The sequence below is a fragment of the Hyla sarda genome, chromosome 3 (assembly GCF_029499605.1).
Source record: "Hyla sarda isolate aHylSar1 chromosome 3, aHylSar1.hap1, whole genome shotgun sequence".
Taxonomy (NCBI): Eukaryota; Metazoa; Chordata; class Amphibia; order Anura; family Hylidae; genus Hyla; species Hyla sarda.
Window position 1 is genome coordinate 303,484,774 of NC_079191.1, and position 25,137 is coordinate 303,509,910.

Here is a 25,137-nt window from a genome sequence, read left to right on the forward strand (position 1 = left end):
GCAAATATTAAAAAACAAACTTTACTTACCGTACCTTAGTCCTCCGTTCCCCCGTTGCTAAGGAACTGGCCTCACTGTTCTCCGCTGCTCTTGCTGCTTCCTGGAGTTGGGATGTCTCAGAGCCTTCAGCCTATCACCGGCCGTAGCGATGTCCCAATTCGGCCGATGATAGGCTGAGTGCATTGTCATGTGAGGAGCCGGCCGGCTTCTTACATGACAGTGGGCTCAGCCTATCATTGGCAGAGGCGAGACATTGCTGCGGCCGGTGTTAGGCTGAAGGCTCTGTGACGTTCCCATCCCCAGGAAGCAGCAAGAACACCGGTGGGACCGGTGGCGGGGGGGGTTGACGTTGGGGGGGGCAGAGCTTAAATACCGTTAAATGTTGTTCAATGTACATATGTTCAATATGCCCTGAAAATAAGCCCTAGTGTATTTTTTGTGACTAAAATTAATATAAAAGACCCGGTCTTATTTTCAGAGAAACACGGTATCTACATCTATATCTATCTATATATATATATGATTACATAGAATCTTCTATCATGTTTTCATGTTAGGATAAATCAACAGGCCACAAACAGCATTGTGACAAAGAGGGGAATTCATCAAGCTGTCTGAGATTTTTTGAGACAATTTTAGATTTAAAAAAATTATCTAGTCACTTCACCTGCGACTTTTGTTATAGATCATATATAAGTGAACTACCATGTGCAGTGCTTCTGACTAGTTCTATGCAGCGGGCACTGATTCATCATCTGCGACTTTTCTCTGAAAGTGTCAAAAAAGTCGCAGCACCATGATTTACACACAAACTCACACCATGTCACTTCAGCCCTGGAAATAGTCTAAACGAGTAGCATGGGGGTAGGAGCCAGTTAATTCATCAAGTGGCGTGCGACCTTTGGTGAATTTGGAGCAGGAAGGTATATTCTTAGACGACTTTTCAATAATCAATAATAGCACATATACTAGTAAAATATTGATGAATGCCTCTCAAACTGTGTAGAGAAACTCATACCAGGGGTATTCTGAGTTAGGAAACTATTTACGTATCCTCTTACCCAAAATCTTGTCAAATTCATCATCATCTACATCTTCCAAGCTCTCTTCATCTTCATTACGTTTAGGTTTCTGGTTTTCTGTAGACAACTTCTTGAAGTATCTAAGTTATCAATGAACAATATATAACTGCTATGGAAATTCTACAAGGTACAACATGTATAAAGCACAGGCGGTATGCCATACTAGAAAAATTTGCTCTGTGTGTGTAGTTAAATGCAATCACCTTAAATGAATTAGTATATGAACATTACAATGTTGGAAGATGAACTTGACGTTTCCCTATAGAAGCTATGAACAGCTGTGGACAAAGACAAAATGAAGGAAATGGACCAGTGGAAGGCAACAAACGGCTGAACATCCAGATGGGGCAGAAAACAACATTCTCTAGGATGGGAAAGACTGCCATCAGTAGGAAGGAGAGAACCTGAAGAATAGCTAGGAAAACTGCCAACTAGGGCTGCACGATATATCGCAAAAGCAATAGAGTCGCGATTTTTGCTTTTTGCGATACGGCCCCCCCGGGAAAAGATGTGATTATCTGCTCGGGCCGGCTCCTGTCACGGGGCCGGCCAGAGCAGGTAAAAACAAATGTATGACACGCACCCCTGCCTGAGTGTTATAGGCCGATAAATCTTCTGGTCACTGATTTAAAGCGGCTGCTTGTGAAGTATTAATAGCCCGGCCATGTCAACTTTAAATCAGTGACCGGCGGCGACTCCTTCGCGCTGTGCTTTAAATTTTCCTTACCTCCCCCTCCCTCATCATTCCCCCTTTCCCCCTGCTTTTTATAGTTTTTTCTTTTTTTTTTTACTTTCCTTACTTGGCTGTGCTTCGGCAGGCCAGGTCAGACAGCGGGTCTTGCGGGCTGTGTGGTCATTAAGCAGATGAATAATGTCCTCTCCCGGCTCCTCTGCGTGGCATCAGCGACGTCACTTTTCATTTCCTGCAGCCGCCGCGAGTCAGAGTTCGGAGTGAAAAGTGACGTCACTGATGCCACGCAGAGGAGTCGGGAGAGGACGTCATTCATCTGCTTAATCACCACACAGCCCGCAAAACCTGCCACCTGACCTGGCCTGCCGAAGCGCAGCCAAGTAAAGAAAAAATATATAAAGCGGGGGAAAAGGGGGAAGAGATGAGGGAGGGGGGAGGTAGGAAAAATAAAAAATATAAAAAGCAGGGGAAAAGGGGGAAGTGATGAGGGAGGGAGGGAAAATAAAAAAAATATATAAAAAGCAGGGGCGGAAGTGATGAGGGAGGGGGGAAGTGATGAGGGAGGGGGGAGGTAGGGAAAATAAAAAATATATATAAAAAGCAGGGGGGGGGAAGTGATGAGGGAGGGGGAGGTAGGGAAATTAAAAATATAAAAAGCAGGGGAAAAGGGGGAATGATGAGGGAGGGGGGAGGTAGGGAAAATAAAAAAAAATATATAAAAAGCAGGGGGGAGTGATAAGGGAAGGGGGAGGTAGGGAAAATAAAAAAATATAAATAGCAGGGGAAAAGGGGGAAGTGATGAGGGAGGGGGGAGGGAGGGAAAATAAAATATATATATAAAAAGCAGGGGGGAGAAGTGATGAGGGAGGGGTAGAGAAAAAAATAAAAATAAATAAAAAGCAGGGGAAAAGGGGGAATGATGAGGTAGGGAAAATAAAATAAAGTATATGAAAAGCGGGGGGGGGGTCGGGTGGAGTGATGAGGGGGGGGTAGGGAAAATAAACAGTATATATAAAAGCAGGGGGGAGAGTGATGAGGGAGGGGGGGGGTAGGGAAAATAAACAGTATATATAAAAGCAGGGGGGAGAGTGATGAGGGAGGGGGAAGGTAGGGAAAATAAAAAGTATATACAAAAAGGGGGGGGGGAAGTGATGGGGGAGGTAGGGAAAATAAAAAATATAAAAAGCAGGAGGAAAGGGGGAAGTGATGAGGGGGGAGGTAGGGAAAATAAAAAAAATATATAAAAAGCGAGGGGGGTAGGGGGAAAAAAAATTATATATATAAATATAAGAAGCAGGGGCGGAAGTGATGAGGGAGGGGGGAGGTAGGGAAAAAAAAAAATATATATATATATATATATATATATATATATATATAAAGCAGGGGGGGTGGAAGTGATGAGGGAGGTAGGGACAATAAAAAATATATATAAAAAAAGGGGGGGGGAAGTGATGGGGGGAGATAGGGAAAATAAAAAAAATATATAAAAAGCAGGGGGGGGAAGTGATGAGGGAGTGGGAGGTAGGGGAAAAAAATATATATATACACACATACATACATAAATATAAATATATATATATATATATATATATATATATATATATATATATAGCGGGGGGGAGTGATGAGGGAGGTAGGAAAAATAAAGAATATATATATTAAAAGCGGGGGGGGGGGGGAGTGATGAGGGAGGGGGGTGGTAGGGGAAATAAAATGTATAAAAAGCAGGGGAAAAGGGGGAATGATGAAGCATGGGGTGGGAATGACTAGGCATGGGAAGAATGGCATAGGAGGAACATGATGGGGGGATGATGAGGGGGGCTATAAGACATGGGGGGGAGGCGATGAGAGGGGTAAATGTGGCACAGGAACTGATAAAAGGGGAGGAATGATGTGACACTGGAGGGGATGGGACTAAACTGAGGTGGAGAAGAAATCAAAGTTGGGGGGATGATGTGGCATTGAGTCCAAGTAATTTACATTACATTTATTTATTTTTTTAACTTAAATTGCCCTGTTAAAATGGGTGTGTGTGTTATACGCCAGTGTGTGTTATACACCAATAAATACAGTACTAAAAGTCAGTGTTTCCCTACCAGGGTGCCTCCAGTTGTTGCAATACAACAATTCTATGCATGCCCGGACTGGCAAAGGCTGTCCGGGCATGCTGGGAGTAGTAGTTTCACAACAGCTGGAGGCACCCTGATAGAAAAACACTGAGCTAAGTAAAAGGGTGCAGGGAGAAAAAAAAAAAAAAAAAAACTTCTGCTCACCTACTCCCTGTCCCTGCAGACGTCGTTCCCCTACGTGCAGTCCGGGGTGTCCTCTCTTCACCATTCAACTAGGAGGACCTTTCCAGCCAATCACTGGCTGCAGTGGTGTCACGTGTCAAGCCAGTGATTGGCTGATGGGGAAAGGTCTTTTTCGGCAGCAAACACACTAGGTTTCCCGCAGAAGATTTGAAAACCGCCTGGGAAACCTAGTGTATTGCTGCAGTACAAGAATGTGACATGGGGGAGCAGAATGTGACAGGGGGGAAGAATGTGACAAGGGGGAGATGTAAAATGGCCGGTGGGCATAAAATGGGTAGGTAGGTAGGTGTGAAATGGGGGCGATTAGACATGAAATGGGGGGATTTCACCCTATCGCATCTCATATCAAAACCGCAATTTTTAGCCCCAAAATCGCAATCGCACATTTTCCCCATATCGTGCACAGCCCTACTGCCAACCCTGGTGGGAAAAACCAACGAAGGGTGCTTAATAAGCAACTCTTTGAAGAAAAGGGAATACAGAAGGGGAGAAACCCCTGAACACAGAGACCAATGGTGTACGGGTGGAAGAGTGCGTAAAATCTGGACATGTCTCCACTGCCTCAGCCCTGCAAGGCAAGAAGCTAGTAGTAGTAACCATGGAAAGCCAGGTTCTTTCAGTCGCACAAAGAGGATCTTCCAACAAGAAAAGAAAAAAAAGAAGAAGAAGAACGTTGCTATGAACAGTGCTCCCTGCACCTACTTCCCTGCCGTAACATCCGTTTTGCTGCTAGCCATCTGAGCCGATGTGCATAAAATAAAGAACACAGCTTTCGCATTAGTGGTGAGTGATCCGTGTTTGCTTCTCCTCTATGTATATACATGCAGTGAATGTCATTTACATAGCGTGAGTACCACCACATATATGCTGAACATATAGCCCACTGACATTGGGACCGTGCAGAAACATACTCCCCATTGAAGCGCAGTGCCAGGTTACCCTTCTAAGAGATTTGTATTATACTCACCTCTCCACGTCACCAGGTGCTTACAGGGTCACCTCTTCTGTAACCTTGCATTCTTAGTGAGTGGGTACAAGCACTCTGATCTTCTGCAGCAGAGGAGAGGATGGGTGACTGGCTGAGGAGGAAGGAACAGGGCAGCATTTTGCCTGTCTCCTACTCTCAGCACCTTAAGGGGGAATTCACATCTTAAAAAGGGATGCACACAAAGTGAGCGAAGTATGGTAGTGCCTCCAAAAGGTCCACAACATATCAAGTGGAGTTGACCTCCACTCCACTGTTTCAAACAAACCTGTTCTTAATTATGGCCATTAACTGTTAGGATTTAAATATATTCTACCTGTGGAAGAAAATTTCCTCTACTGGGATTTCACTCTCGTCTTTTTCAAGGAAAGTAGTACTGTTCACTAAAAAAAAAAAATATTAATTATTGAGCATAACTGACAATTTGACATTGCTAGCAACCATGATCCAAAAGTGAAACCTTGGTCAAAACAAAAATACATACTTAATTCAGTCTATACTTAGAGATAAATTATTACTAGTGATTAAACAGACCATTTACTGCATGGATTAATATATAAAATATATTAGGTCTATACATGTACTTTTGGGAGTTGTTTTAAACAATGCAAACCTTTAAAGCTTTTTCTGTAACAATAATAATGATGGCCAAAGAGCTGGCCAGCAATATCATAGGCCTTATGCACAAGCTAAACTAAAACAAACATATTATATACAAATATATATCACACATACATATAACATACATACATATATACATATATATATATATAGTAACAGCTGGAGGCACAACATGGGTCAGTAAAATACGCTGCAGATCCATTACATGTGACCCTACCCTAAGAAGAATTGATTAGATTCCTCATACAGATCAATGCAGTTCTATTGAATTCCATTGATTTGTATGATCTGTGGTCACTTGGTTGCAGATAAAATGCAGATCCAGGCAGCCCTCTGGCTACCTCTGCAGTGGATCGAGCTATGGGAGGGCAATCCACGTCACTGGACCACCAGGGAGCAATTTAAGAGTATCTATCATTAACTTGATAAATGTTATAATCCTCCCAGTTCACAGACCCCCATCATGATAAACCACCCCCTGACTTTACTTTTATAATTTTTTAGTTTCCTACCTCGATATTGCTCTGTATTTTCTGCTCGGCCTCAGGTTCACAGACTGGGAAGGGGTGTTACCCAGCAGTCGTGACATCATCTGAAGCCATACAGGGGAGAAGTTCCTCCCTTACCCTGCAACCAACTGCATATGGCAGTTAAGTGTGAGAGGAGCTTTGATTGGATAAGGCTGCACCCCCCCCCCCCCCCCTCAGCACTCCAGGCAGCATTTCCTTTGTTTGGACTTCTGCCAGGCCAGCAGGAGTCCAAAGTCTGGGCAAGAGATGGGCGGGAAATGTGCTCTGAACAAGTAGGGAGACACCTAGTGGCAGCTTTTTAAAAAACAGATAAGAAAAAAAAAAATTAAACCAAGTATATTAGAAAGGTTTTTTTTATTTACCATAAGAAGTGCAATAGCAAAAATTAGTTTTAATGAGAGTGCCCATTTAAAGGTCCCTTAGACACAGCTGTTAGCAGCGATCTAAAGGATTAACAGCCGCATTCCCCCATTTCCTCTGTGTCTGGGCTGCAAAAAAAAAAAAAGAATAAATAAAATAACTCACCTTCTGATGTTCCCCTGTTGCGCCGATATCAGTGTCCCGTCCTCCTGTGCCGCACTATTTTTGGCTTCTTGGGGACGGTGACTCATACTGCGCTAAGCCTATCGCCAGATGCAGCGATGTCTCGCTTTGACCGGTGATAGGCTGAGCCTACTGTCATGTAAGGAGCCTGGGCCCAGCCTTCTCCCTGCTGCTCGGGCTTGTCGGAAGGAGAGTTAAAGTCTGCTTTTTTTTAGTTTTTGCAGCCCAGACACAGAGGAAAAGGAATCATTTTCAGTACAGTTCTCCTTTAAAAATAAATATCTTCTAAAAAATACCCAATGCTGAAAGAATAGAAGATCTTGTGTAGTTTTAAATGGGCATTTAGATGAAAAACATCTTATCCCGGGCCAGCAGTGGTGGCGTCTGGAACATGGAAGCTTGGCACTTCCGTGTTCGTGACATCACACCACACCCCCTCCATTCACGTCTATGGGAGGAGGTGTGACTGCTATATACTAGCCGTCACGCTTCCTCCCATAGACATGAATGGAGGGGGCCCTTGTGGCTGTAGCATCCAGCATGTAGCAGAGTTCGCTACGTGCAAGGACTGGGGTGGTGCGCTGAAGATCGCGGGGGTCCCCAGCGGCAGGACCCCTGCGATCAGACATCTTATCCCCTATCCTTTGGATAGGGGATAAGATGTTTTTTGCCGGAGTACCACTTTAAAGTAAACGGACAGACAGCTGACCATGTATGCAAAAAGTGTACCTGGTTCTTTTTCTCTGTTCATGTACAATCTCTTCTTTTGATGCATTAAATAGCCTCTGTTGTTCTCTGTGCAAATAGAAAAATATTAAAACAATCTGAGAAAATAAGGGAGTTAACATCCATACAGCTTAAAGAGCAGACAATCTCACAATCTATTTCACCAAGGTCTACTCCTAGTTGGTGAAAATTGGCCTAGTTTTTGTAGCCCCACTGGGTCCCATCTATTTGCCTTACTAGTAGGCTTTCTGCAGCTATTATTACACTTTGCAACTTACAACATTAATTTATGGTCCTTACCCCCTCCCCTTAATTTAATCCATAGATTCTCCACATTATCATTTTTCTTACCTGTGTCTTCATGCAGAATGGGCCTAAGATAGGACTTTATGTATAAGCAAACCCTTAATTTCTGAAGACACTGCAAATTAACTACCAAGTGATAGCTCGCATTCAGCCATATCTTCGTAATCACCACTATGTCAGTCGTCTTCTACATTAATAGTTCCAGTTCGATTATTGATGCTTCTCGCACTAGTATACATACACCTGCTGTTTTACAGTTATTACTGTTGTACATTTATGCTTTATGTAGCACGGTTATGTTTACCAAACTAGGAAACAAAGGCATTACCTTTTATTTTCTGTTTTGGATTACGATACACAAATCTGTCCAAAAACCTCATGAGTGTGAAGTCTTGGAGAGGATCACCAGTGTACTGCACAGAATTTCCCTGCAACAAAAGAAGGGAGAATAAAAAAAGGAAGGAATGTAAATAACAAAGCTATCCACTAACCAAAATAACATTGTGCTTCCAGCTGTGAATGAAAAAGTACACAGGAATTACAAGGCTTAGTGGAAGAAATTAATCAAAGTTAATGAAGAATAACCTCAAATCCCTCCAATAATGTCAAAATTACCCAAATGGATTTTAATATGATCTAAAGAACAGCAAGGTGGCTTAAGGGCCTTACCCCTAAATAACGAAAGATAAGAAAACAAACCACAAGAAATATCCTTTTCCTGCACTTGAATCATATTTATCAACAAATCCAAGGCTAGGAAGTTCACTGCTGGGGTTCATCATGATCTAATGGTGTTAGTTGTACAATGTCCTATCTGGCTTAATATTTTTTGCCAGGTTTTGAATGGCGCTCTGACACAGTTGTGCACTTAGCACAAGCTGAAGTAAGAAAAGAAAACCTGAGCATGATTGTTTCGGAATAATTACTTTAGTCATCTGATACTTACATATTTTCTGAGGAAAAGCTACCTCACTTCTGGGACCAAGCTACCTACATTTAGGGGAAAGATATCCGAGTGGAAGTTTGGAAGCCTTTGAGGTTAGTTAGTGGAAGTTTAGGAGGCATTTGTGTTGCATTATGTGTGAGGTGAGGATGACGGCATTGTGGGTGCGTATGTATATATATATATATATACACACATATATATATATATATACAGCAACAGAAGAATGCAGCAGCACACTGCCAGCACAAGGATATAGGTGCAACATGAATATGCAGTTAAAACATGGAGAGCTATACAGCTATGGTGTAATAAATGCAAATGTGAAACTATGAAATAGTGAGGCACTTAGCTCGCAAAATTTGTCTCCGCCGGCGGTCAAATAGCTTGGACCATCCCACCGCGATAATGTAGCATCCTGGGACGGACCCTACACTGTGAATATGCCTCTGTGTGAACAGTTCAGTAAGCATGGCAGGATCTGGAACATCCAAGCCACCTTATATACACACCTGATAGAGGTGGGTGGGGTGCAAGGCCAACATGGAGGTAGCCACTCCCCCGTATGTGCAATACAGACAAAGAATAAGTCAGCCAGCACTTTAGTTGATACCAAACTATTATATGGACCTGGCCTACAGGTGCACGCTACTAGGCTAGATATACAGCAACAGAAGAATGCAGCAGCACACTGCCAGCACAAGGATATAGGTGCAACATGAATATGCAGTTAAAACATGGAGAGCTATACAGCTATGGTGTAATAAATGCAAATGTGAAACTATGAAATAGTGAGGCACTTAGCTCGCAAATTTGTCTCCGCCGGCGGTCAAATAGCTTGGACCGTCCCACCGCGATAAGGTAGCCACTAAAGTGCTGGCTGACTTATTCTTTGTCTGTATTGCACATACGGGGGAGTGGCTACCTCCATGTTGGCCTTGCACCCCACCCACCTCTATCAGGTGTGTATATAAGGTGGCTTGGATGTTCCAGATCCTGCCATGCTTACTGAACTGTTCACACAGAGGCATATTCACAGTGTAGGGTCCGTCCCAGGAGGCTACCTTATCGCGGTGGGACGGTCCAAGCTATTTGACCGCCGGCGGAGACAAATTTGCGAGCTAAGTGCCTCACTATTTCATAGTTTCACATTTGCATTTATTACACCATAGCTGTATAGCTCTCCATGTTTTAACTGCATATTCATGTTGCACCTATATCCTTGTGCTGGCAGTGTGCTGCTGCATTCTTCTGTTGCTGTATATCTAGCCTAGTAGCGTGCACCTGTAGGCCAGGTCCATATAATAGTTTGGTATCAACTAAAGTGCTGGCTGACTTATTCTTTGTCTATATATATATATATAGATAGATAATATGATGAAGGAGCACTGTGACAAGGCTTCAAGCCTATAAGATATCAATGCGGGTGCTCAGCCAGCTCCAACCTCGACCAAAGGTATATGAACAACAGAAAATCCAATAGGAAGCAAACAGCGGCACTCCAGCAGTTTCAAGAAGAAGAAGAAATTCCTTTATGCACCATATGGGTGAATAAAGGAATTTCTTCTTCTTCTTGAAACTGCTGGAGTGCCGCAGTTTGCTTCCTATTGGATTTTCTGTTATTATATATATATATATATATAGGGCAGGGCTGAAGGCATTCTGTAAGGGGGAGACATAAAAGCGGCTACATACATAAAAGCCGCTCGCTACTTCAGTGGGAAACCTAACTACTCTTTCCCCACCAGATTAACTCATTCCTACCAAGCCCAATAACCTTTTACTGCGCCTGATGCTAAATGGAATTATTGCTGCTTGGAACCCTATAAGTAGGAAAACACATTGCAGGTTTTACGGGGAAGAGTTGTAGCTGGTAGAAAACATTAGGATAGCCCGGGCCCGAAAGGGAAAGCGAACAACTCCAATCAGTGAAGACGTCATCTGTGAGTCAATGGCAATAGCAGCACGGTAATTTACATACCTAACAGATATATAGGTAATGTGCATTGCTTATTTTAGGTATTAAATGTCTTTTGGTAGTGAAAATTTGTTAGGGGGGCCCCAAGCCGAAAAAGGTTTAAAAATGCTGCTCTAGACATGATGGCGTCATTGCAGTCTACGGAGTGCATTTCCTAGTGGACCTGGCACTGACAAATGAGAACGTCTATCTGAATTTTTTCCGGACGGATATTCTGCCATGTGAATGAGCCATAAATGCCAGGGTCACAAACAACCTGTAAAATAAAAATGCATGATTTCTTATAGCAACAACAGGATCAGGAATAAATTGTTTTTAGTTTCTGGCACTATATAATTAAGTCATTGGGCCTTAGGGCGGGTATTAAGAGGGCATGGGACTTAAGCCCACTCTATACCTGGCCAGGAACAGAAAAACACTTTACCCCTTAAAGATGCACCAATTTTTTATAGTTTTTTCTTTGTCTTTTAATAGGCATAACTCTTCTAATGCTATTTGCAATGACATCACTTATTTTACCACAAACACTAAGGCTAGGTTCACACTATGGAATCTCTGGGCAGAATTTCTGCCAGAGATTTAGCCGGCGGCACTAAGACCGTGCAGACTGCATTGCCGTTCCCATAGACGGCAATGCATTTCTGAGCGGATCTTTTGAGAGATCTGCTCAGAAATGCATTGACATCTATGGGGACCGCAATGCAGTCCGCGTGGTCCTAGTGCCGCCGGCTTGATCTCTGGCAGAAATTCTGCCCAGAAATTCTGAAGTGTGACCCTAGCCTAAGACAAAAAATTTTATGAAAATTACGTATTGGGGGTTATTTACTAATGAGATTGCAACTGTTTTCTCACGTTTAATGTGCCAGATTTTGCAATTAAAAACTTCAAAATATCAGACCAATGCTCCACTTTACTTAGACAACCCAAAAAAGCAAGGTGGCCGCTGATAAAAAATGGGGGCATGGCCGCCGGAAAAAAGGGCATGGCTACTGAAAACTCCACTTCACTTTAAGTTAATCACCATTATCTTTGTTCTATAGGTCAACACAATAACTTTACTACTTTAAAATTTGATAATAAAATAGGTATGCTTAAAATTGGACAGTTTGCTTTTTTCTTTTTAAAAGGCTTCTGAAAAATTTAAGAAGCAATCTGATTGGTTGGTATGGGCTACAGTACTATTCCTCTACATAGGTTTAGATAAATCTCTACCTATAACCTTTTTTTTTTCCAGTAAACTGAGCTCTATGAGTACTCCTCTTTTTATGTGCCTTGACCAGGAGTTTTTTTTATCGTTAGAGAACCAATCAGCAAGTTTTAGCATATATAATGCTCGACGACGCCTTATATATGCTAAAACCGTTAACCTCACCATCCAGGGGGATGTTTGTGTCCCCAGGGATGGTGAAGATATTAAGTTATAAAGACCCCCTGGGCCGGCCCCAAAGTGGTCCCCTGGGTGGGGACTTACCGCTCCCATTGCTTCGGCCATAGCTCAGCTTGATTGGGCCAGCCTGGGGGGGGGGGGACTTTATAACTTAATATCTTCACCATCCGTGGGGGCACAAACGTTCCCCAGTTTTAGCATGATATATATCATGCTAAAACTGGGGAACGTTTGTGCCCCCAGGGATGGTGAAGATATTAAGTTATAAATATGAACAGCACATCAAGATAGGTAAGTAATTTTGAACGGGGTGCAAGCATACCTTGAGCCTCGGTCGCCGGTTCCTTAATCCATAAAAAACAAATAGATGCAGCACACCACAGCTTGAAAATCACGGTGCAAGGTTTATTCCATAGCGTATTCCAATAGACTACGTTTCACCAGCCTCACACTGGCTTTTTCAAGAGCAGCTGGCTCTTTTCTTCCCATCTTCGCCTCGACATGGGTGTCCAAGGCCCTGTCGGAGTGGTGCCAAAAGCTCCATCGGGATATCTTAGCGGGATCCCTCCCCAGAGGATCTATCTGCTCTGGCTCTCCTATGCTCTAAAGCTGGGGACTTTCTGTGCGCAGCTTCCATGTAGTCAGCCATTGTTCTGCCTTTGCTGTGGGTCAACTAGCGGCTCTCCGCCGCTCTATGTGGCTTAAAGCTTGGAATGCGGATGCCGCTTCCAAAAGGTCTCTCACTGAGCTTCCCTTTACGGGTGGCAGTCTTTTTTGGCGAACGCCTTGATGAGATTATCTCTGAGGCAACGGGAGGTAAGAGTTCCTTGTTACCTCAAAATAAGGCTCGCCCTTCTTCCCAAAGGAAGTCCTTTTTCCTTTCGGACCTCTGGCTCCAGCAAAGGGTCCGGGCAGGCGCCCTCGTGGAACAAGAAGGCTATCTCGTTCCGGGCACGCCCGTCTTAGAAGTCTGGCTCCAACCGGTCCGGCCGTTTTGCGCCCACACCTGGCAACCGCAAGCCCACTTCTGCATGAAGTGAGGCCCCCACCCGCGGTTTCTTTTCGGGTGGGAGGTCGTCTCTTGTTTTTCTGAGACATCTGGACTTCACACATTCAGGACTCTTGGGTCAGGGATGTGGTGTCCAACGGTTACCGGATCGAATTCGCCTCCCTTCCGAGGGATCGTTTTTTTCGATCCCGTGCCCCCCGATCTCCTCCTCTGGCGAAGCAATTTCGAGCGGCTCTCCAGTCTCTGCTTCTCCAGGGGGTTATCGTCCCGTTCCTCAAGGGAAACGTTTTCGGGGTTCTATTCACATTTTTTTTTATGGTCCCCAAGAAGGACGGTTCTGTGCGACCAATCCTTGACCTCAAGCGTCTCAACCATCCTTCTCATCCACCACTTCAGAATGGAATCTCTCCGTTCGGTGGTGGCGTCCCTGGAACAAGGGGAGTTCCTTTCATCGGTGGACGTCAAGGATGCCTACCTCCATGTGCCAATATTTCCGGGCCATCATCGGTACCTCCGCTTTGCGGTTCAGGAGGGGCACTTTCAATTTGTAGCCCTCCCCACGGCTCCTCGGGTCTTTACAAAGATCCTTGCACCAGTGATGGACCCGTTTCGGTCGAGGAGAATCTCGGTGATACCCTATCTGGATGACCTTCTCATCAAGGCTCCATCCAGAGCCCAGACTCTGGAGAATCTGGATGTCACTCTCCACACTCTGACTCGCTTCGGGTGGATGGTCAACCGGGACAAGTCAGTCCTCTGTCCTACCCAGTCTCTAACCTTCCTGGGACTTCGATTCGACATGGCCTCTGCCCAAATTTGTCTTCCGCCGGAAAAACGTCTGGCGCTCTGGTCGGGGGTCCGCTCCCTTCGGACTCAGGTATCAGTCTCTCCGCACTTGTATGCAAGTTCTGGGTCAGATGGTGGCCACTATGGAGGCCGTACCTTTTGCCCAGTTTCATTACCGCCCCCTTCAACTGGCGATTCTATCTCGATGGAACCGGTCTCCTCTGTCCCTCGATCGTCAGATTGTTCTCCCTCGCAGGGTCCGTCAGTCTCTGCTCTGGTGGCTCCACTTCCAACCTACTCCAAGGGTGGTAATTTCTTCCCCTTCACTGGCAGGTTGTTACAACGGATGCCAGCCTGTCGGGCTGGGGCGGCGTGTTCAGGGATTGGAAGGTTCAGGGACTTTGGTCTCCCCTGGAGACCCTTCTTCTGATAAACATATTGGAATTACGGGCGATTCTTCTTTGTCTTCTTCATTGGGAGTCCCGTCTTTAGTCCCGTCCTGTCCGCGTTCAAATCTGACAACGCCACGGCCGTAGCGTACATAAACAGACAGGGGGCGGCGCTCGCAGCTCGGCAGCCGTGGCCGAGGTGACCAAGATTCTTACCTGGGCGGAGAGCAAGGTTCCGGCCATTTCGGCGATTCACATTCCGGGAGTGCTCAACTGGGAAGCGGACTTCCTCATTCGGTCCTCTCCCGACCCTGGCGAGTGGTCTCTTCATCCCGGGGTACTTCGTGCAGCTCTGCGACCTCTGGGGCATTCCGGACGTGGACCTCTTCGCGTCCCGGTACAATCGGAAGATCCTTCCGTTTGTGTCCAAGTCCCGGGACCCGCAGACCACCGCAACTCCCAGCATTCCCTTATGGGCATGCTGGGACTTATGGTTTTGCAACAGCTGGAGGCACATTCTTTCTATGGAAAAGTGTACCTTCAGCTGTTGTGTAACTACAACTCCCAGCTTGCACAAACAGCTAAAGTGCATGCTGGGAGTTGTAGTGGTGCATCTGCTGGTTGCATAACTACAACTCCCAGCATGCCCGTTGGCTGTCGGTGACTGCTGAGAGTTGTAGTTTTGCAACAGCTGAAGGCACACTGAGTTAAGTAGCAAACCAGTGTGTCTCCAGCTGTTGCATAACTACAATCCCCAGCATCCCCAGCCAAAGTAGTATGCCCCCAGCTGTTGCATAACTACAACACCCAGCATGCCCTTCCGCTGTCCGTACATGCTGGGGGTTGTAGCTTTTGCAACAGCTGAAGGCACACTGGTTGCAAAACACTGAGTTTGTTGCCAAACTCGGTGTTTCACAACCAGTGTGCCTCCAGCTGTTGCAAAACTACAACTCCCAGCATGCACTGATAGACCGTACATGCTGGGAGATGTAGTTTTGCAACAGCTGGATGTTCCCCCCCCCCCCCCAATGTGAATGTACAGGGTACACTCACATGGGCGGAGGATTACAGTAAGTATCCGGCTGCAAGTTTGAGCTGCGGCAAATTTTCTGCCGCTGCTCAAACTGCCAGCGAGAAACTACTGTGAACCCCCCGCCCGTGCGACTGTACCCTAAAAACACTACACTAACACAAAATAAAAAGTAAAAAACACTACATATACACATACCCCTACACAGCCCCCCTCCCCAATAAAAATGAAAAACGTCTGGTACGCCACTGTTTCCAAAACGGAGCCTCCAGCTGTTGCAAAACAACTACTCCCAGTATTACCAGACAGCCACTGATTGTCCAGGCATGCTGGGACTTTTACAACAGCTGGAGGCACCCTGTTTGGGAATCACTGGCGTAGAATACCCCTATGTCCACCCCTATGCAAGTCCCTAATTTAGGCCTCAAATGCGCATGGCGCTCTCACTTTGGAGCCCTGTCTTATTTCAATGCAACAGTTTAGGGTCACATATGGGGTATCGCCGTACTCGGGAGAAATTGTGTTACAAATTATGGGGGGTATTTTCTGCTATTACCCTTTTTAAAAATCTAAATTTTTTGGGAAACCAACATTTTAGGTAAAACATTTTTTTTTTTTTTTTTACATATGCAAAAGTTGTGAATCACCTGTAGGGTATTAAGGTTCACTTTACCCCTTTTTACGTTCCCCGAGGGGTCTGGTTTCCAAAATGGTATGCCATGTGGTTTTTTTTTTGCGGTTCTGGCACCATAGGGGCTTCCTAAATGCGGCATGCCCCCAGAGCAAAATTTGCTTTCAAAAAGCCAAATGTGACTCCTTCTCTTCTGAGACCTGTAGTGCGCCAGCAGAGCACTTTTCACCCCCATATGGGGTGTTTTCTGAATCGGGAGAAATCGGGCTTCAAATTTTGGGGGGTATTTTCTGCTATTATCCTTTTTAAAAATGTAACATTTTTGGGAAACCAAGCATTTTAGGTCAAACTTTTTTCTTTTTACATATGCAAAAGTCGTTAATCACCTGTGGGGTATTAAGGTTCACTTTACCCCTTGTTACGTTCCCAAAGGGGTCTAGTTTCCAAAATGGTATGCCATGTGGTTTTTTTTTGCTGTCCTGGCACCATAGGGGCTTCCTAAACGTGACATGCCACCCAAAAACCATATGTCGCTCCTTCCCTTCTGAGCCCTCTACTGCGCCCGCTGAACAATTAACATAGATATATGAGGTATGTGCTTACTCGAGAGAAATTGGGTTTCAAATACAAGTAAAAATTTTCTCCTTTTTACCCCTTGCAAAAATTCAAAAATTGGGACTACAAGAACATGAGAGTGTAAAAAATGAAGAAGGGTTAATACACTTATTGAATGTCATTTTGAATACTTTGGGGGTGTAGTTTTTATAATGGGGTCATTTATGGGGTATTTCTAATATGAAGACCCTTCAAATCCACTTCAAACCTGAACTGGTCCATGAAAAATAGCGAGTTTGAAAATTTTGTGAAAAATTTCCAAATTGCTGCTGAACTTTGAAGCCCTCTGGTGTCTTCCAAAATTAAAAACTCATAAATTTTATGATGCAAACATAAAGTAGACATATTGTATATGTGAACCCAAAAATGTTTTATTTTGAATATCCATTTTCCTTACAAGCAGAGAGCTTCAAAGTTAGAAAAATGCAAAATTTTCATTTTTTTCATCAAATTTTGGGATTTTTCACCAAGAAAGGATGCAAGTTACCATAAAATTTTACCACTAAGTTAAAGTAGAATATGTCACGAAAAAACTATCTCAGAATCAGAATGATAACTAAAAGCATTCCAGAGTTAATGTTTAAAGTGACAGTGGTCAGAATTGCAAAAAACGCTCTGGTCCTTAAGGTGTAAAATGGCCTGGTCCTTAAGGGGTTAAAGGTCAGTTTTTGGCCCTTACTGTTCTTTTACAGCGGCCCCGGGCTTCTAATTCTCATGTCCGGACCTTCCTGCAAGGAGTGGCGCACGCTGTTCCTCCTTATCGGTCACCTTCTCCCCCTTGGGACTTGAATTGGTTCTGAGTGCCCTCCAGGGTGCACCCTTTGAGCCCCTTAGAGAAGTGTCTCTCTGCCTCCATTCTTGGAAAGTGGCGTTTCTTGTTGCTATCACCTCCATCCGGAGGGTGTCTGAACTGGCAGCTCTTTCCTTTCCTTTTTGCCTAAGGTGGTCTCGGCCCGTCCTTTTGTCCAGCTCCTTCTCATCCTAGGAGCGCTTACTACACAAGCTGGATGTAATTCGGCCTGTTCGGTCTTATCCCTCCATCACTTCTTCATTTCGTCAGGGTGATTCCTTTTCCGTCCTCACGGTAGGTCGTCGCAAGAGACAACCTGCTTCCAAGGCCACCATTTCTCGGTGGATTCGGTCCGCCATTTCGGAAGCCTATCGCTGTAAGGGGAAGATTCCTCCTTTCAGGGTTGTGGCTCATTCCACATGTTCTGTTGGGGCATCCTGGGCTCTCCAGAATAGAGCCTTGGCCTCGCAGATTTGAAAGGCGGCTGGCTACCTGTTCGTCTTTGCACACTTTCTGGAGGTTTTACCGAGTTCATACTTTCGCATCGGCTGATACTAGTCTGGGTCGTAAAGTGTTGCAGGCGGCAGTGGATCAGCCGTCTGCCTGATTATTTATCTGCCCACCCAAGGGACGGCTTTGGTACGTCCCACGGTCTGTTTCCCCCAATGGAGCAGATAGAGAAAAGGAGATTTTTGTTTACTTACCGTAAAATCTCTTTCTCGAAGATCCATTGGGGGACACAGCTCCCGCCCTTTTTGGGATTTTTCTTTGGTTCTCTGTCCAAGGGTGTGTTCAGTTATGTTTTTTCTTCTGGTTCTCGGACAGTTTGGGATTTTTCTTTGACCTATTGGTCTCCTCCTATTGCTCTTGAACTTAAACTGACTAGCTCAGAGCCTGAAGGCGGGTATATCCTGCTGGGAGGAGCCGACCTTTTTTATTACCATAGTGTCACACCTCCTAGAGACAGCAGCATACACCCACGGTCTGTGTCCCCCAATGGATGCTTCGAGAAAGAGATTTTACGGTAAGTAAACAAAAATCTCCTTTTTTTATCTACTATATTTTTGCTGTGATATGTTGGAACAATTGATGCCCTTGTATACCTTTTCATTCCCTATTCCTTACTTTTTTCTGTATTTGTGTAAAAAAAAAAAAAAACATTTAAGAAAATTACAGCTGAAGTAAAAAAATCATGCTGTAAAACATCTCTCTAGATGCTGTAAAAAAAAAAACTCAAGAAATGTGACAGCCCTCATAATAATGTGTAAAAATCAATTAAAAAGTATTATAGTCAGAAAAACATGAGAGAAAACATCATGTTTCAGTATGTGTCTGTAATCAGGAAAAAAAAATTAGGTGATACATTTACTGTGTTTCCCAAATAAAAGCCTACAAATAAGTGAACAAAAGACGACATGTGAACTACACCTGACTTGCGTTGTAGTAAACAAATTCAGCTTATTTCTTATAGCTATAAAAAATAAAAAAAAAGTGGGACAGTGCAGCTCACAATTTAACAAGGTATGGAATGGTTGTACACCTATGTAGTTAGGGGTTAGAAAAAATATATTTGGGAAAATAATAGAAACCATAGACCTCAAGGTAAATACCAGGGTTACTGGTACAAGATGAATAGATATATATGAGACCGTGCTTCAATTAACAAATTAAAAACATACAATTATATAGATTTAAACGTCCTGACACAGGGCCCTTGTGGCAGGAATTAATATAAATATTTTTTATTTTTATATATCTTCCACTTGCATCAATTTATGCACATTTCATGTATCTACCTCAGTTAGGTTGTGTATGTGTGTGTGTATAATATATATATATATATATATATATATATATATATACACACACACACATACATACATACACACTAGAGATGAGCGAACTTGCAGTAAGCTCGATTCGTCACGAACTTCTCGGCTTGGCAGTTGATGACTTTTCCTGCATAAATTAGTTCAGCTTTCAGGTGCTCCGGTGGGCTGGAAAAGGTGGATACAGTCCTAGGAGACTTTCCTAGGAATGTATCCACCTTTTCCAGCCCACCAGAGCACCTGAAGGCTGAACTAATTTACGCAGGATAAGTCATCAACTGCCGAGCCGAGAAGTTCGTGACAAATCGAATTTACTGTAAGTTCGCTCATCTCTAATACACATAGATAGATAGATATATACACAGATCATACAGAGGCATATTCATAGTGTAGGGTCCTTCCCTAGTGAGGTCACCTTACCGCGGTGGGACGGTCCAAGCTATTTGGCCGCCAAATTGCAAGCTAAGTACCTCACTATTTCATAACTTCATAATTTTATATTTCCATTTATTACACCATAGCTGTATAGCTTTTCATGTTGTATCTATATACTCATGTTTTATCTATATCTTTGTGCTAGCAGTGAGCTGCTGTATTCTTCTGTTGCTAACTAACTATCTAGATTTGTGTTTGATATTAGTGTAGATTTCCCCTTCTATTGTGATACAATGTGTACTAGGACCTGAGATCTATGAAACTGGTCCGTTTCTGAAATTATGTCTTACAATGTGACCACTTATTCCACCTGTTATATTTGTTTTAAATTGAGACCATGCACATATAAAGTGTTTCTCATTCATGAATATATCTACTGAAGAAAGGGTCGTTTATGCTTATAAAGTACTCTGAAACATGTCTAGAAATATATATATATATTATATATATATATATATATATATATATATATATATATATATATATACACACATACATACATACATACATACACACACACACACACATACATATAGACCCACCACTACATTATTGTATATCCAGCAATTCCATTTGGTCTTGCATTCTATCCTTTGGTCCAACTATCCACCTTTTGGACACTGACGTCGGGAATAGTCTCAAAACTCCCAGGTAGACCCCAAGCCACGAGGACTCTGTATATTGCTGCATACTACCTACCATCTATACAGTGATCTCATCTGTTCAAGTGCCGCAATAACCGAATCCACCTTTGTTCTCCACTGCTGGAGCACTAGCGCTGGCTTACACATTCTACACTGCTTGTATCTTCTGTACAGTTCCATCTGTTGAAGCCTTTACCTGTCTTTACCACCTGTGGTATTCACAGGGTCCTGTGCCTACAGACCATTTGCAGCAGCTCCTACATCATGCAGTATTGAAGCTTCAGCGCAACTCCTCCAGCGTCTGACCTTGCAGGTAATATGTGTCTGTTTATATTGTTTTATTTTGTCTTAACTGTTTTATATTTATATTAATTCCTGCCCCAAGGGCCCTGTGTCAGGAGGTTTAAATCTATATAATTGTATGGTTTTAATACATTTGTTAATTGAAGCACAGTCTCATATATATCTATTCATCTTGTACCAGTAACCCTGGTATTTACCTTGAGGTCTATGGTTTCTATTATTTTCCCAAATATATTTCTTATAGCTGTGTGTTGTGCTGTTGATAGTTATTCTTACTAGTCATGTATAAGCAAATTGTCAACTGGGTTGGGGCTTGTTATTAATTGGATATTTAGTCATACATTTTTTGTAAGAATAACAGATTGACGGCACACAATAAAAGCTATAAAAAGATGTTCCAGAATTGTTATTTAATGGGGATTACATGTATTTACTAAAACAGAAAAATACATGAACAGGAAAATACTGTATACTTATAACATACCTCCAGTATGGTTTTTGCAAATAAGGCAACTGATGGATGAAAGTGTTCAGAAAGCTGTAGTAAAATACAGTTAAAATTAGCAAAATTAGCAAATATTATAGTTGCAATTCGATAAGTATTTTAAACAGTAATAGTTATTTCCACACATTCTATTTTGATTTAGATTTTGATGCCAAAAATACAAGCTGATCATATAAAAAGGGGAAATCTATATGACAATCTTCTTTACTGCCTTTTACAGTAAATCACGCTTATCCCGAGCGATGGAATTATTATTTTTTTCTCCAGACAGAATAACCCCCCCCCCCTTAGTTTGCTCAGGGGTTTAACATGGAACAGTTTTTCATATTTATTGACATGTATGTATTTATTTTAACCCCTTAAGGACCAAGGTCATTTTGGCCTTAACCCCTTCAGGACGGAGGGTTTTCCAGTTTTTAAATTTTCGTTTTTTCCTCATCACCCTGTCAGGGCATGCTGGGAGTTGCAATTCTGAAACCTCTGGAGGTTAGCAGGTTGAAGATCACTTCGGCCTTCGTCATCATCCAGACCCCCCCCCCTTTAGTTTCCTACTCACCTCCCCTCGGTGGGAAGGAAGGATGAGCTGGTCCGGACCATCTATGCTGCAGAGACCGTCCGGTGGGGAGGGTTGGTCGTTCCAGCCTGTCCATTTTCACCGGGAGGCCCTCTTCTCCTCTCCGGGCCCTGCCTAGCGACATTGCCTTGACGACGACGCACAGGGACGTTCATTGTGAATTTTGCTGAAATGGTTTTTAGGGGGCATGTCGCATTTAGGAAACCCCTATGGTGCCAGGACAGCAAAAAACCCACATGACATACTATTTTGGAAACTACACCCCTCAAGGCACGTAACAAGGGGTACAGTGAGCCTTAAAGGGGTACTCCACCCCTAGACATCTTATCCCCTGTCCAAAAGGATAGGGGAGAAGATGTCAGATCGCTGCGGTCCCACTGCTGGGGATCCCCGGGATCGCTCTGCACGTAATGACGGGCAATACAGGGGCCGGAGCATAGTTACGTCATGGCTCCGCCCCTCGTGACGTCACGGACCGCCCCTTTCAACACAAGTCTATGGGAGGGGGCGTGGCAGTAGTCACGCCCCCTCCCATAGACTTGCATTAAGGGGACGGGCAGTGATGTCACGAGAGGGCGGAGCCATGACATCCCGCTGCTCCGTCCCCTGTATCGCCCGTCATTACGCACAGAGCGAACTCGCTCTGTGCTGTAATGATAGCGGGGTGCCGCAACGGGGATCCCATGGCACCCCAGCAGCGGGACCGCAGTGATCTGACATCTTATCCCCTATCCCTTGGATAGGGGATAAGATGTCTAGGGGCAGAGTACCCCTTTAAACACCCCACAGGTGTTTGACTTTTCGTTAAATTCGGATGTGTCAATTAATTTTTTTTTTTTCACTAACATGCATTTCCCCCCCAAAATTTACAATTTTTTCAAGAGGTTATAGGAGAAAATGCCCCCCAAAACTTGTAACCCCATTTCTAGTATGAAGTGTATGTAAATACCCCATGTGTGGATGTAAAGTGCTCTGCGGGGGAACTACACCCCACTGGTGTTTGAAAGACTTTTGGAACAGTGGTCTGTGCAAATGAAAAATTTTATTTTTCATTTTCACGGACCACTGTTCCAAAAATCTGTCAGACACCAGTGGGGCATACATGCTTGCTGAACCCCTAGTTCCAAAATGGGGTCACGTGAGGGGGTTCCACCGTTCTGGCACCATGGGGGCTTTGTAAACGCACATGGCCTTCAGTTCTAGCCAAATTCTCTCCCCAAAAGCCCAATGGCGCTCCTTCTCTTCTGAGCTCTGTAGTGCGCCAGCAGAGCACTTTACGTCCACATATAGGGTATGTTCTTACTCCGAAGAAATGGGGTTACAAATTTTGGGGGGCTTTTTTCCTATTATCCCTTGTGAAAATGAAAAATTTGGGATAACACCAGCATTTTAGTTTCAACGTAAATTCTTCAAACACCTGTGGGTAATTAAGGCTCACTTTACCCCCCTTGTTACGTTCCTTAAGGGGTGTAGTTTCCAAAATGGGGTTACGAGGGTGTTTTAAATTTTTTGTGTGTTTATGTCAGAATCACTGTACTGATCAGTCATCCCTGTGCATATCACCTCAAATGTACATGGCGATCTCACTCCTGAGCCCGCAGAGCATTTTGCGTCCACATATGGGGTATTTCAGGAGAAATTGCGTTACAAATTTTGGGGGTCTTTTTTTTCCTTTTACCTCTTGTGAAAATAAAAAGTATGGGGCAACACCAGCAAGTTAGTGTAAAAGGAGATTTTTATGCTTAACTTAAAATCTCTCTCGGAGGATCCATTGGGGGACACAGACCGTGGGGTATATGCTGCTGTCACTAGGAGACTTGACACTATTGTAATAAAAAAGTCGGCCCCTCTCAGCAGGGTATACCTGCCTACAGGCACCTGAGCTAACCAGTTTTAGTCCCAGAGCAGTGGGAGAGAACCGACAGGTCAGAAGAAGACCAAAGGGTGGGCAAAGAGACCAAGTCAGTTGGAAGGATGGACCACCGACGCCTGCAACACCTTGAGACCCAGACTAGCATCAGCAGATGCAAAAGGTATGAACCTGGTAGAATTTTGTAGAAGTATACAAAGACAACCAGGTGGCCGCCTTACAAACTTGCAAGGCCGAAGCCTTGTTACGGAGAGCCCAGGAGGCCCCAACAGAGCGAGTGGAATGAGCCGAGACCCTGAAGGGTGGGGTATTCCCCTTGCAGCGGTAAGCTTCTGAAAAAGCAGACCGGATCCACCGAGAAATGGTGTCCTTCGAAGCAGAGAATGAAGGAGTCACTCTGCCGAAAAGAGGAAGAAAAGAGGAAGTAACAGAGGTAGGTCTGAACAGCCCGAACCACATCCAGCTTGTGGAACAAGCGTTCTCTAGGATGAGATGGAGCCGGACAAAAGGACAATGTCCTCATTGAGATGAAAGGCAGAAACAACCTTAGGCAAAAAGGACGGCACCGGACGAAAAACAATTTTGTCCTGGTGGATGATCAGGTAGGGAGAGCCGCCAGCTCTTCCTAATGGAAGTGACCGCAATAAGGAAGGCCACTTTCCAGGAAAGTAGACAAAGGGGAATGTCCCTGAGAGGTTCAAAAGGGGTGCCCTTTAGGGCCCCAAGAACCAAGTTCAGATCCCAAGGAGGAGTGGGTGATCTGTAAGGCAGAGCCGCGTGAGCTACCCCCTGGAGGAAGGTCCGGATATGAGGATCAGATGCCAGCCTTTGAAAAATATCGGAAAGAGCCGAAACTTGTCCTTTAAAGGAACTAAGGGGCAAATGTTGTTCCAACCCCAACTGTAAAAAGGAAAGAAGTAGCGGGAGAGAAAACGTGACTGGAGAAAAGGAGCGAGATTCACACCAACCAAAATAAGACCGCCAAGTACGGTAGTTAACCTTTGCAGAAGAGGGCTTACGTGCCCTGATGATAGTGGGAACAACTTGGGCAGAGAATCCTCTGGCTCTTAAAACAGCGATCTCAACCGCCATGCCATCATATGCAGCAACTGTAAATTGGGGTGGCAAAGAAGCCTGAGAAAGAAGGTCCAGACGGAGAGGGAGGCGCAGTGGAACGTCGTCCACTAGAAGAACCACGTCTGCGTACCACGCCCGTCTGGGCCAATCCAGGGTCACGAGAATGGCGGGAACGCCTTCTGCTTTGCGTTTCCTCAGTACCCTGGGAAGAAGAGGGAAGAGGAGGGAAGAGATAGGGGAGGACGAAGTTGGACCAGGGGACCACCAGGGTGTCCGTGGCTAGGGCCAGGGGATCCCGGGACTTCGTCACAAAGCGAGAAACTTTATGGTTGTGGCAAGACGCGAACAGGTCTACGTACAGAGTGCCCTAGAGGTTGTAGATGATCACAAATATCTCCAGATGAAGGGACCACTCGCTGGGGTCAGCCGAGAATCGACTGAGAAAGTCCGCTTCCTAATTGTCTACTCCTGGTATGTGAATCGCCGAGATGGACAGAACCCTGAGTTCTGCCCAAAGAAGAATCTTTGAGACCTTGGCCATCGCTG

At 44.3% G+C, this 25,137-nt stretch overlaps 1 protein-coding gene across 2 annotated transcripts in view; it reads right to left on the reverse strand.

Moving 5' to 3' along the window:
* CEBPZ (CCAAT enhancer binding protein zeta) overlaps positions 1-25,137 on the reverse strand; it is a 104,455-nt gene that overhangs the window by 29,754 nt on the left and 49,564 nt on the right. For both annotated transcript variants that reach the window (XR_008891429.1, XM_056566969.1), the window contains exons 7-11: positions 21,050-21,103; positions 8,125-8,224; positions 7,494-7,559; positions 5,387-5,453; positions 1,062-1,162 (exon numbers count right to left, since the gene is read on the reverse strand). Coding sequence is in view for 1 of the 2 variants with exons in the window: in XM_056566969.1 (XP_056422944.1) it covers positions 1,062-1,162; positions 5,387-5,453; positions 7,494-7,559; positions 8,125-8,224; positions 21,050-21,103 (388 nt within the window). In the remaining variant the exon portion in view is untranslated. The remainder of the gene's footprint in view (positions 1-1,061; positions 1,163-5,386; positions 5,454-7,493; positions 7,560-8,124; positions 8,225-21,049; positions 21,104-25,137) is intronic.